Source organism: Euprymna scolopes, chromosome 17, assembly GCF_053919585.1.
Source record: "Euprymna scolopes isolate OS-2025 chromosome 17, ASM5391958v1, whole genome shotgun sequence".
NCBI classification, from domain to species: Eukaryota; Metazoa; Mollusca; class Cephalopoda; order Sepiida; family Sepiolidae; genus Euprymna; species Euprymna scolopes.
Window position 1 is genome coordinate 119,378,868 of NC_136498.1, and position 14,452 is coordinate 119,393,319.

The following is a 14,452-nucleotide window of genomic DNA, read 5'->3' on the forward strand; positions in this document are numbered from 1 at the left end:
TTTAACCTTTCTTTATTATCTAAGACTTATTAGAGAAAGAGAGATGAAAACGAGAGTTATAGAAACAGTAAAATAAGAGGGGGGGGTCAAGCAGCAGTGAGAGGAAGAGCTTTTACAGAAACTCAGATCGTTGACTTGACAATTAAGTTGCAAATAAATATATTGCTTTTACATATATTTTTTTTTATTGGAATTCACACGTTGGGCAAGTTATGAACAGTACATAGGGCCCGAGCAAAGCCGAGCTGAACTGCTAGTGATTTAATAATGAAGACATTTCTAGCTATACAATAGCTGGAGATTTTGTGAAGTAGGCTTTTATTCGATATGCTAGCAAAGGCCTTTGATATATCAAGAGCAATTGCCCTAGAAAGGAAGCCTACAGCCACAACAGATGCTGCAGTGCACCAGACTAAATGCAGAATGCATCGTCTTATTAGACAAATGTTGCTATCATCAATTACTCATATTTTATGGGAAAAAAATTAAATCATAAAAACAATCTAATATATAAAAGGCAAAATGTGTATGTGTATGTGTGTGTGTGTGTGTGTCTCGCAAGAACTGACAGATGTCAGAATTTAACGAAATTGGTATCATTTTAAAGCTCAGTCTCTCGGACGACAAATATAAAAAAATTGGCCAAAAACATTAATTCCTTCACTCTCAACAGGGCCGTTTGTTACATGGAGGAGTCGGTTTTTGCATCAACATTTTCACAAGTCATTGTCTCCGTTGGACTGACTACCCTTAATTCGAACGCTCACGACTTCTGTTTTCACAATGGATGCATCAGCTAAGATGTTAGTTTTTTGGGGTTTTTTTTTACCTTCTTTTCCTCCTTTACATTACAGGTTCGAGCCTGCCTGCCTGCTACCATTTTTTTTTATTTATTTTTTTTTTAACGTCTTTCTCCACCTGGGCTGCTTACTGTTGTTTTAATTGTCCCCCCCCTCACCTCTCCACACCCTCGCTACTACCACTTTTTTTTAACACCTCTCTCCACCCAGGCTACCTACTGTTGTTTTGTACCCCCCCCCCACACCACCTATCCATAACCGAGCAATGCCGGGTACCCCCCGCTAGTTAAATTATAAATGGGTTAGGACAGCTAGTAGACATATAAATCCTTTTGAAATTTGATATAATTTTGTTTTGAAATTAACTTTTTCTTTATTCGTTATTCACTGATTTATATATACATTTTTTTTTTTTTTTTTTTTTTTTTTCCAGAAAAATGTTAACTACCAAGATGACTAAACGGTGACCAAAAGTGGCAGTTGAGGCAGCTGCTACTGACGTTGGCCCTCTGTGCTGGGCCCCCACCCTTCCTCTATTCGGCCCTACCTGATTAATCCGTGGGTGCGTACCAATTTAAGGATCCGAGCCTTTAATGGTGGATTATGTTCACTAAAGCTTCCAAAACAATAGCATTATGTTCCATTGCGAACTTTGTCAATTCTGCCGATCGCGTGATCATGCCGATTGCCATCATCCCAATTGCTGATCAGTACAAGCTGGACTTACACAACCAGGGATGGGTTCTCAGTTCGTTTGCTGTCGGATACATGAGCAGCCAAGTAAGTAATTGAAAAATATGACTGCAGATTTGTCTCCCTTTTTTTAAATTTTTTTTTTTCACCATTTAGATGGCATTCAAGTCAATGTCAAATAAGCAAGTCAGATCATGACTGACTTAAAAAAATATTTCCAGGATTATCTCCCTTTAATGAAACTGAACTCAAAGATGGTTGCTATGCCTGTTACAATAGCAATAAAAAAAAAATACTGTGACTATTATTATATTAAAGCCAAGTTAATCAATGTTTGTTTCCATAAAGCCTTTTTTTTTCATCTTTTAATATTAGGATCAAGTTCGATTTGGGAGAAAAAAAAAAATATTGTAATTGAAGTGATACCAGATTAGACTGTCTCATGACTTGATTTGGCAGTAAATAACCTGAAAAGAATTAATATGCTGTAAAATAATAACCATTGTTATTAGTGATGGGATGATTCCAATATTTTTCCTGATTCCAATACAATTACCGATTCTGATTCTTTATAAATATATAGATATAAGATTGTTATTCCCCCTGATTTTCATAAAAAACACTTGTTAAATATGCAGACATTTTCATAAACGTCAGAATACACTTGTGGGGATGATTTTTCGATTTTAACTTTACTGGTAATTTTAAATCGATAAACATTTATTATCTTATCATTATTACCAGCGATGGAAGATTTTGCTTTAAACAAAATCAAATAAAAATAGAAAATTAAAAGAATCATTTTGGCATTGACAAATAGGCATTAATTTTTCCGATTCCAATACCGATTCCGATACCCCCAAATCTTCCGATTTTTCCAATTAATTGTCCCAACACTAATTGTAATTGTTCTTAGTAGCAATATATTTATTTGCTGATTGTCATCCTCGTCTTTTAGAGTTGTTGTTTCACCACGTTTCGGCTAACTCATCCTCTGGTCTTCTTCAGGTGATTAACTGTGACAGGATAGGAATGCTGAGTCTCGTAATTGTATCCCTTGTAATTACTGCCTTCCATAGTTGTTGTTGTTGTCTCGCTACATTTTTGGCCAACTAATGCTCTGGACAGCTTTGGGTAGGATTGAAACCGCTATCTTCAGACAATGCTCACTTGGAGCCATAGATTCAACGCTTCTATCCACTGCGCCACGGGCCTCAAACAATTATGGAAGGCAGTACTTACTGCGAATACAGTTACAAGATTCAGCATTCCTATCCCATTGCAGTTAATCACCTGAAGAAAGCCAGAGGATGAGTTGGTTAAAATGTGGTAAAATAACAATTATGAAGATGAGGATAATAGTCCGTAAATAAATAAATAAATACACAAATTACTCATCTCAAAGGATTCCAATAAAAAAAAAATAATATATAAAAGCAATATATTTATTTGCAATTTAATTTTCAAGTCAACCATCTCTGAGTTTCTGTGAAAGCTCTTCCTCTCTCACTGTTGCTTGACACTCTGCTCTTATTTTACTGTTTCTATAACTCTCGTTTTCATCTCTCTCTCTCTTTCCCTAATAAGTCTTGGATAATAAAGAAATATTAAAAAAACAACATGAATATCATCAAGTCTGAAAAAAAGAATGGCAGTTATAGTGAACAGATTGGTTTTTGGATTTTGTTTTATTTTGATTTTTTTTTTTTTTTTTAATTTAGCTTCCTTTTATTTCGATTTTTTTTTTTTTTTAATTTAACTTGATTCAAACAAACTAGCACAATGAGTAACCCAACAATTTTCTAGTGTTCAATAAATTTGGATGAATTAACAAAAATTACCAGAAAATAATGACTTTATTAGAAACTAGCAGGCCACCTAGCATTGTTGGGTCGTAAAATACGCTTGATTATGATATTTTAATTTATGGAGATTTTGTATTATTATAGAGACAACTCTATCGATTATTATATTGTATCTAATATATAATAATAGCTTCAAAAACTAAAAAATATAACTTGGGTGTATCAGCTAGAATTGAAACTAAAATATTTAACACCCCAGCGTTGTTCGTTACCATTTGAGCTAACCGCAGATGGATATCAAAAACCTTAAAAATTAGCCGATTGTAACGTACAAGATGGAAAGATAAAATTGTCGCCCTAAAGAAAACAATGCTATGGCTTTATTTTGAAAATTTTATTGAAAAAGTTAAATCTGTTAACTTATGTAGTAGAACTGACATCTATTCAATGTAGCCACCTTCAGCCTCAATCACCGCCTTGATAGGGTCTGAAACTGGGAGCATGCCTTTTCCACAAGCGCCAGAAGGAGGTCGACAAATACTCGGCAGATGGCGGCGATCAGGCTGACTATGGTGTTGTGGGAGGTCATGTTGGTGACGTTCTTGACGGATGACCAAACAAAGTAGTCCAGTAGATTCAGTTCGGAGGAGGAGGTGGGGGTCATTGAGAAGGGTACAAAGTCATAGCGCACCTTCTAAAGCCAAGTCTATGGATTTGTGGGTTGGTGTCAAGTTCTGCTATGCCCAGGATTTGCCGCCTGATTTCATCAGGGGATCACCACACTCGTCAGCACATCCAGGTACACTTAAGTGTTGACTTTCAAGCCGACTTGGAAGATGTGAGGTGGCATGATATGGTCTTCACTTGAAACCACACCAAAGACCATAACCGTGGCTGGAAACTTCATTGAGCTATACCGTCAAGTGTTGAACGGTCTAGATTTGCATTTTGAGGGTGCTGGCAATGGTCCTGTTGTCATAACTTGGATTGGTAGAGAGCATGAGTTGTATAGCGACGCATCTTCGATCTCACTCGTTGAACATTGTGTCACTTTCAAACATGATAGAAGGCTCTTATCGCTCTTGGAATTTCTACATAACTGGCCATCTAGTAGATGGTCTGCAACAAAAAAGACAACCGGTTTTCATCCAACGGAAATGGAATCGTGTCGTCTTTTCTATGGTGACAATTTTATCGTTTATATATATTTTTAGCTTCTTGCATTAAGTGGCTTCATGTCTTAAGAGCAATTTTCAAAAAAAAAAGTCCAAAGAAGCATTAGAATAAAAAAATTTGTTACTTTTCTCGTAAGTCACGAAGAAATGATCTTAAAAAAAACTTTTTCAAGCGAATATATTGATTTACTACGTCATTCCGTTTTGAGTGATATATTGTAAAATACTTTAAAATTGGGCGTGAACAAGAATATCTCACATCTCCAAAGTCTAATTGCTTGGATTGCCAATCAAACTTACCTCATTTATCTCATAATGATTATAATGATTTTGCTCTTTATGCCAATCACCAGTGTATAAATTGATTGGTTGTTTTTTGTTTTACGGCATATCAACCTTTTTCAGGTTATTTAATGCCGAATCTAGTTATTTTGAGGAACGATTTTTAATGGAGTATATTTGTTTTTTAAGTCGGATTCTATTTATCCCATAGTTGGGACCCTAACAAGTACTATCACTCCGGGTGAGAGTGGACCTGGGAGCAATGGCAATTAAAGGGTGGCTCCACACAGTTAGTTATAAAATATATATGGCGATTAAGCGCATAAGCCTGAAGAGTCCTAGAGTGGATGAAACGCGGAATATTCAGTGTAGCTTAATCGCCATATATATTTTATGACTAACTAGCTCTACCTACGTGTTGAGCACTTTTGAAGTAAATTCTTAAAGTTTACGCATAAATTTATACTTTCGTATATTAATTTTATGTGAGTAAATGAAGTAGTTATATATATTAGTGGCCTGGCAAGGCCATAGGGCAGAAAACCAAGCAAAAAAGAACCTTAAGCAAAATTCATCCCAAAGCAGCAAAACTGAAGCTGACCTGCCAGGACACTATATATATACAAATCAGGGCTCTGCATTGCAAGTTAAACAGTAACAAAGTGTAATGAGATGATTGTAATAGAATATAATGTTTCCTATATATATATATATATATATATATATAATCATGTAGGAGGCAGGCAGGCTCGAACCCATGATGCAAACGCGGAAAAGAAAGTGGTGTGTGTAAGGGTGTTGGTTGGGCAAAAGAAAAAAAAAAAATAGTTGTAAGCAGGCTCGAACGCGTAAGGCACCAGAGAAAAAACAAACTGTTTTACCGATGTGCCCACCGTGGTTGTGACGTCATGTGTGGTTGAAATAACGCCTTTCAAGCGACTTCGTGAACGCGAGGATTGAATGACTTGCAAAAAAAATGTCAGCCAAAAATCGACCCTCCCTGTAGAAAGCTGCCCAGTTGAGGGTGAAGGAATTAATATTTGTGGCCAATTTTTCGATATTTGTCATCCCAAGGGTCGAGCTTCAAAATGATACCGATCTCGTGAAAATCTGTCACGTCTGTCCAAAGTTCATACATACATTTATTTAAACAGACAGGTGAGATTTATATTATAGGCTAGCGTGGGTGCATGGCGTTTCCCGGGTGTTTGTAGGTGTGTGGAAAAAGAAAAAAAACAGGCGGAAAAGAAAGTGTAAGAAAATCTGACGTGTTACCGTGATGGAAGTTCGCAACATTGAAATTAAGAAAAGTCAATCAAACTGATACAATGATGTAATGACTTGCAAAAAATGGCAATGCAAAAAAACTGACTCATCCCTGTGGGAAACGAGCCAGTTGAGGTTGAAGGAATTAGTATTTTTGGCTAATTTTTCGATATTTGTTGTCCGAAGGGTCATGGTTTAAAACGATACCGGTTTGGTTAGGTACCATCGCCTCTGTCGAAAGTTTTTGCGAGACATACAAACACACACACACACACACACACATTTTGCCTTTTCTATATAGAGACTAGCGGGGAAGTGTTCGGCGTTGTCTGGGGGGATGGGGTGTAGGAAAAAAATGAAAGAGAAAAAAATAAGTTTCGTATGCTCAAACCCGAAGCCTTGAGGCGAAGTCGGAAAAGAAAACGTACCATGTTACTGCTACACTAAGAGGGCAGAGGAAGTGAGAATCGTTCAAATTAAACGCTTAAAAACACAGGTGCATAAACGAACGTCTGCTTTTCTAGGTCAACCATCACACCATAGAGAAGTGAAATCACACAGTTAATTCTGGCTTCAAGCCAGTTAAGCTTTACACTTTCTGCATATTTGTTTGTTTCCCCAAAATGTTGGGTAAAACCAGCTCCCCATAAAAAGGGGAGTGTCTAAATGAATAGCAATCGTCTGATATGAGGGGTTTCCCCCAGATTGATCAAAGCTGATTGCTTAATGGACGTGCCGGCACGAAAGAACGCTTTTGATTTTTAGTTTTGCTTTTTTATACGACAAAACACAAACAAACACGCAAGAAGACAGAATAGCGGGAATTTGTAACATAAAAGTCGCTCAAATAAAAGATAGCCATGACCTCCTTTCGTAAATCGTAGATATTATAATCTAGGGAGTATATAAAAAGTTGTAAGACATGGTAGCCCCCTCCCCTGAAAAAAGCCTTTGCCGGACATATAAAAAAAAAATACACACACACACTCATTTTCGTTTTTATATAATAGACTAGCGGGGGTGCCCGGTGTTTGGAGATGTGTGGAGGAGGAAAAAAAAGTTGTAGTAGGCAGGTAGGCTCGAACCTGAAACCTTGTTGCAAAGGCGGAAAAGAAAGTGAAAAAAACATGACTTCTTACCACTCAGCTACGACGGGACAAGAAGTGAAGTGTTTTAATTTCACGATTAAAAAGTTGACCCGCAGAAAGTGAACATGATTGATTTCATGCAGGAGAAGAAATGAAATCACATAAGACAGTTCAGCTTTCTGCCGTCGTGGGAACGGCGGAAATCAGCTCCTCCCAAGAGGGAGGAAGCTCTGGCACTGTCTTAATGAATAGCAGTTGTCTGATATGAAGGGTATTCCCCACAGTGATCAAAACTGATTGCCTTCAAGACGTGCTGGCCATGGAGGTCAGCTAATAGCTTTTATTTCGAATCAGTTTCGCTTTTATACTGAAAAGTCAAACAAACACGTGGAGAGTAAGAAATAGCACGAAAATAGTGTGTAAAAGTCGCTCAAAAAAGATAAATCGTAAATCGGGGATATTATAATCTAGGAAGTATATAAAAAGTTCTAAGAAACAGTGACGCCCCCCCCCTCTTCCAAAAGCCTTTGCCGGACATACAAAAAAAAGCACACACACTAACACACATTTTCGCTTTTATATATATATAGATGGCTTGAATTAAAATTTAAAATGCAAAAGTCAAGTATCATGCATCAATTGTGCTCTAAACAAACTTTCATTTCAAACGCGCCTCTGTGATACCAAAGGGACTACTGTTGATTTTATATGCCTGGCCTTACTTGTTGTGCAGTGCTAATGGCTTGAATTTAAGTTTAAAATGAAAAAAAGTCAAGTATCATGGTACAGTTGTGCTTTAAACAGAAACATTAATTTCGAATGTGCTCCTTTTATATTAAAAAAACCTACTGTTGATTTTATTTCAGTCCTTACTGCTTGTGTGTTAATAAATCTTCTCAAATGCACTTGTGATGTTAGACTGTGTAAGGTGTTAACTTTAGTCAAAATCGCCTGTTTCTTCTTTCATTGGATTATCGATACTTATTGAAGACATTTCGATACAGCACCTATCTAAGGACACTGCCAGGCACATAACGTATTTGAGAGGTGAAGTGCGCAGATGCTGAAATCGTTCAGAAAGAGACGATTTTTATGTGACCCACCCACCTCATTAGATTCTGCAATCATTAAGGTAGAAAAATAAATATTTTGTTCGAACACTATCCCTAATTTCCCCCACTCTTTATTTGTGTCTAAACCTAAACGTAGATTCCATGAACAAAGCTTCTTTCTTAGAACTGCACGCCTGTGGAATTGTCTTCCGTTTTTCTGCTTTCCAACTGACTACAATATGGTTGTCTTCAAGTCTAACATAAACAAGTTTTTGATGAGCCGTTCCATATAAGTAAATAAATTTACCGAATCTTCATTACTAACGGTTACTATATTGTCCAATTTCTACTGTACACTCTTTAACCCTTATCCTCGAGTGGCCTCTTGGCCTTGATAAGTGGTGATGCCTATGTAAAAAAAAAAATTCACATATCATGCGTCAGTCTCTGTCCTTTAATACTCTACCAGAATCATTCTTATCCACTTTAGATTTCAAAAGTTTAAGCGAGACATACACACACACAAGCATACGTTCACGTTAACAGACATTTCCCCTTTATATAATAGACTAGCAGGGGTACCTGGCATTGCCAAAGTCAAATAAGACAAAGAGAATAAACACATTTTTTTAAAAAATTGTCTTAAATTCATTGTTTAACAAATATTTGTAAAATCATTAAAAAGGTTTTAATATCAATTATTTCTTTGTATTTTTTTCTTTTTTTTTTTACAAAGGAGTTACCACTTATCAAAGCCTGGAGGCCACTCGAGGATAAGGGCTAATAAGTGTACAGTAGTCAATGGGACAACATCATAGTAATTGTTAGTAGTAGAAATTTGGTAAATTGGATTACTTAAGAGGACGGTTCATCAAAGACTTGTTTATATTGGACTTGAAGACAACCATATCACAGGCATGCACTTTTATGTTTAGGTTTAGGCACAGATAAAGAGTGGGGGAAATTATTGATTGTGATTTCAGCGAGATGAGTGTTTTTCATGAAAGCTTGGCGAGGAGGGACCATAGATTGGAACTCAGACGAGCACTTGCCATGAAAATAACAATAAAGCAGAGATAGGCTCACAGCGTCTCTTCTGTGGGAAGGCTATGAAGTCTATTTTGAACTCTGTCAAGGCAGGATACAGTGCTTCTTGCAGCTCCTGCCCAGATGTGGCAGCAGTACTCCATCCTTGGACATACTTGACTCTTATATAGGAAGAGAATTGCTTCAGCGGTGAGATATCTACTGGTGCGGTAGAATAATCCTACCATTTTTTCAGCGATGGACTTTTTTATTTTAAACATATCGTCTCCCATTTCAGTCGATTTTATTAATGAAATTTTTTAAAAAGAAGTAAATCCCTCGATTCAGCTTATAAAAAGTAAGGGCGAAACCGGTCAGCCGAGTTTGAGTATCCTTTAATCACAAACTCATCTAGGAAAACGGTCGGATCAATGCCAGTTTCACACAGGAATAATAGGTCAGGTTTGGTTTCCTGTAATTGGATTTCTGCCTGTAGACCTCAGATGTTAGAGGAGACCTTGTAGTGGGCGTTTACGTTGAGAGTTGAAGTTCTGGGCTTAATCGTGTTTAGTTTCTTGTGAGTTCTCTTTTTTCTTTTTTTTTTTCTTTTTTTTTTTCTTTTTTTTTTTCTTTTTTTTTTCTTTTTTTTTTCTTTTTTTTTTTCTTTTTTTTTTCTTTTTTTTTTTCTTTTTTTTTTCTTTTTTTTTCTTTTTTTTTTTCTTTTTTTTTTCTTTTTTTTTTCTTTTTTTTTCTTTTTTTTTTTCTTTTTTTTTTTTTTTACAAGGATTGAAAATGTGGAAACGGTCGGCGGAATTGTTGAATATATATATATATATATATATATATATATATATATATATATATAGAGAGAGAGAGAGAGAGACGTTCTTATTAATATATCCGGGTCTTCTATAGCTGAACATTTGCTTAAAAACCCGGCAGGTACCACAAACTTTAACACTGACTCATTCACTATTCTGAGTCATGCTCATTCGATCTATCTCCTGAAGATCTTGAAGAATCCTTCTCTCTGCAAACAGAGAGAAAGTCTCTTAAGTTTGAACTGATCAGTTTCTAGGTGATATCGTGTGTTTTGGTATTTTAGACATATTTTATCCGGTTTTTTTTTTTTCTTTTTTCTTATTAGAAATCGCTATTTTTTTTTTTTTTTTTTTTTTTTTTAACATATCATCTCCCATTTTACTCGATTTTATTAATTAAAAAAAAAAAAAAAGTAAATTCCTTGATCCAGCTTATGAAAAGTGAGGGCGAAACCGGTCAACTGGTCTCCCCCATTAAATGTTTTTTTTTTTTCTCTCTCTCTCATTTCCCATTTTTAATCATGGAAATCAAAACGGGTCTTCATGTCATGATTGCAATTATTAAATTTTGTCCCTTGCATAAAATTATGATATATATATATATATATCTTAAAAAAAAAACTCATTTTGGCTTTCTTAAAAATATTAATATTCATCTATAATGATATTTCAAGAATAAAAGTATAAAAGTGCCACCCTATTTCTTGTATGCATGTTATTGGAAAATATATTCTAAAGCATAATTCTGATTATATCCGTTTTTTGTCTTGTGTTTATACTGTAGGTATTGTGCTATTCTTTCTATTTCAGGCTTATCTAATGGTAAGGAACTCCCAGTTTGTATGACTTTACAGGTCAATACTTTAAAAGATAAAATACCTCACATGTTATTTGCATTATGGTGTGGGCGGGTGCATAAAACTTCCAACCATTTAAAAAAAAAAAAAACAAAAAAAAACATTCACTAAAAATCGAAATTGTCTGATCTTAATGAAATTTTCAGTATTTATCAATAACTAGCCTGGGTGCCCGGCGTTGCCCGGAGGTGTATGTTGAGCAAAAAAAAAAAAAAAGTTGTAGTGAGCAGGCAGGTTCGAACCTGTACCGCGAAGGAGGAAAAGAAAGTGTAAAAAGAATGTGACGTATTAGCTGTTGCGCCCATCTCCAAACCGCAAGTGACGTAAGCCTAAATTAAGGCTAGAAAAGAGGTGATGACTTTGGAAAATATTGGCGAAAAATGCGACCCGCTCCCTGTAGAAAAGTGCCCACTTGAGGGTGAAGAAATTGTTTTTTTTTTTTCAAATTTTTTGATATTTGTCATCCAAAGTGTCAAGCTTCAAAACGATTACCAATCTTGTGAAAATCAGTGACCTCTGTCGTAAGTTTTTACGAGACATACAAACATACATACATTTAAACGGGCAGGTGGGATTTATATTATAGATGTATAGTTAAGATGTTTCTGAATTCTTTGGATGAAGATTGATTGTTCATATTATTTGAATTCTTTGGACTACTGTTCTCATTTTGAGTGGAATTTTCACAACGCTTCAGTCAATGTAACCTCTGACCTTCTTTGGGTGCATCTTATTGAACTTCGGAATCTGTGCAAAATTTCAAACAAAACCCTTTATTTAACCTACATGGGTAGCATGCTCTCATTCTGTCAGTTATGACTAAGTAAAAGTCTAAAGTGTTGCCCGCACTGAGAATTGAACCTTTAACCTCCAGAAGAGTGTAACTTACAACTGAATTTTATGAAGTACTTTAAATTTTCTCAAGTGCAGATTCCAGAGTTCTGCAGTAAGGTTCTGGAATTCTACAAGGTACACCTGAAGAAGGTCGAAGGTTACATCGGCCAAAACGTTGTGAGAATAGTAATCCGAAGAATCCAAATAATATGAATAACTAATTAAGACGTTTACAGTTGTCTTTTTGTGTACGTGATTCTCAAGCACTCCCGTTTCGGGACGGCTTCTGTCCAACTTGAGGTTGTACCAATCTTTAACATGGTGCACACCTTCAAACTGCAGTGGACAACAACTGATGCACCTTTGCTTCATTGATTTTTGCCATTGCTTTTTTGGCTCCATTTGATACGATAGCAATTTCGCATGTCATGCAAGCCGATTATGACCACTTTTTACAAAAAGCTAACATCTTGAAGGTGCAAATGTGGGAAGAGTTAAGACAGCTCTTGATAGAAAATGATACTCTAAAATCAGAAATTTATGCACAAAAGAAAGAAATGTCTTTAAGAATTTTATATAGTAGCTGTCTTCCTAAAACTCTCATTCACAACTTCAGGGTGTTATGTCTTTGTAAAAGTGATCATTGAGTTTTGACTATGGATATAATGAAACGTATTCCATTCCTTAAAATGAAAGTAAAATAATTTAAGTGTTTTTTTTTTTGTTTTGTTTTGTTTTTTTTTCAATAAAATGAATATTTTATGTAAACATTTTTTAATGAATAAATAAATATTGAAAGAAATTTTATTAAGATCGTATAATTTTCCAATTTTTTTTTTTTTTTTAATCAGGAATTCCTTTTTTGGTTAAAAACAAAGCAAAATTCACTTTCAATGTCCGACTATAATAAATCACTATTTTAACATGGCACACAAACTTCTACACACACACAGGTATACAAACACCATGATGCTTATAATATATATATTTTTTAAGATTATGGTAGTTTAAACATTTTTCTTTTCAAAAAATGTTAATTCTATGTTTTGTGGTGATGGTTTTTTTTTTTTCTTGTGTTCTTTATTGATTCTAAAGACCAAACGGTTGGTGTTTTCTTCCTTGTACTCTCATTTCTTCTTTCTGTTTCTTTTAAAATTAAAACTTTTTTAGCATTTGTCCCTTTCGGTTTTGCCAGTTCGTACTTTCATCGCAAATTTCGCTTGTGTCATGAAGAAGTGTGTGAAATCGATAAATATCACTTCCTGCAATATCATCTCACAAATCAGACATTTTTTTTATTGGTTTCAATGAATCGGGTATTTTTTTGTTTGCTTTTTTCTTGTTTCTTTGTTTCAGCCTTAAATGACTCGTTACAAAAAGAAAAAAAAATTCAGAGTAAAACTATTTTTATAGTAAAAGTGTTCACGGTCCATAACCTGTTCTGAAAGAATCGATACTCATATAAAACTGAGTAAAATTCAAAAGTATATGTACTCATATAAAACTAAGTTCGAAAAGTATATGTACTCATATAAAACTGAGTAACGTTCGAAAAGTATATGTACTCATATAAAACTAAGTTCGAAAAGTATATGTACTCATATAAAACTGAGTAACGTTCGAAAAGTATATGTACTCATATAAAACTGAGTAAAGTTAGAAAAGTATATGTACTCATATAAAACTGAGTAAAGTTTGAAAAGTATATGTACTCATATAAAACTGAGTAAAGTTTGAAAAGTATATGTACTCATATAAAACTGAGTAAAGTTCGAAAAGTATATGTACTCATATAAAACTGAGTAAAGTTCGAAAAGTATATGTACTCGTATAAAACTGAGTAAAGTTAGAAAAGTATATGTACTCATATAAAACTGAGTAAAGTTTGAAAAGTATATGTACTCATATAAAACTGAGTAAAGTTTGAAAAGTATATGTACTCATATAAAACTGAGTAAAGTTAGAAAAGTATATGTACTCATATAAAACTGAGTAAAGTTAGAAAAGTATATGTACTCATATAAAACAAAGTTAGAAAAGTATATGTACTCATATAAAACTAAGTTCGAAAAGTATATGTACTCATATAAAACTAAGTTCGAAAAGTATATGTACTCATATAAAACTAAGTTCGAAAAGTATATGTACTCATATAAAACTAAGTTCGAAAAGTATATGTACTCATATAAAACTGAGTAAAGTTCGAAAAGTATATGTACTCATAAAACTGAGTAAAGTTCGAAAAGTATATGTACTCATATAAAACTGAGTAAAGTTAGAAAAGTATATGTACTCATATAAAACTGAGTAAAGTTCAACTAGACATACTCATGACTTATTCTACTTTGATTTTATTTAAAACTTCATGAATTGTAACACATCATTCAAGACATCCTTTATGCATAACAAAAAAAAGTCTCTTCTAAATTATTAGTAGCAGGGAGATCCGACGTTGCCCGGGATTGGATAATGATCAACGAATGTCTCACACTCCCATATTTTTATTGTCAGCGAAATTGGTTAAATCGGCCATTTTTCTCTTGTGTCATAAAGAATTGTCAAATTGTTAAATATCACATCCTGCAATATCAAATATCGCACAAAGCAGACGTTTTTTAGTCAACGAATCTCTTTTGTTGTTTTCTTTCCAGCCGTAAACGACAAATGTTGCAAAAATAAAATATTAGAATAAAACTACTCATACAATGTAAATGCTTCCGGCTTATAACCTATTACAAAAGTATACATATTTA

At 34.5% G+C, this 14,452-nt stretch overlaps 1 protein-coding gene across 1 annotated transcript in view; it reads left to right on the forward strand.

The window, feature by feature from the left end:
- LOC145296933 (uncharacterized) overlaps nucleotides 1-14,452 on the forward strand; it is a 160,385-nt gene that overhangs the window by 80,770 nt on the left and 65,163 nt on the right. The window contains exon 2 of the mRNA XM_080143137.1: nucleotides 1,234-1,580. Within this exon, the coding sequence (XP_079999263.1) occupies nucleotides 1,404-1,580 (177 nt within the window). The 5' untranslated portion in view covers nucleotides 1,234-1,403. The remainder of the gene's footprint in view (nucleotides 1-1,233; nucleotides 1,581-14,452) is intronic.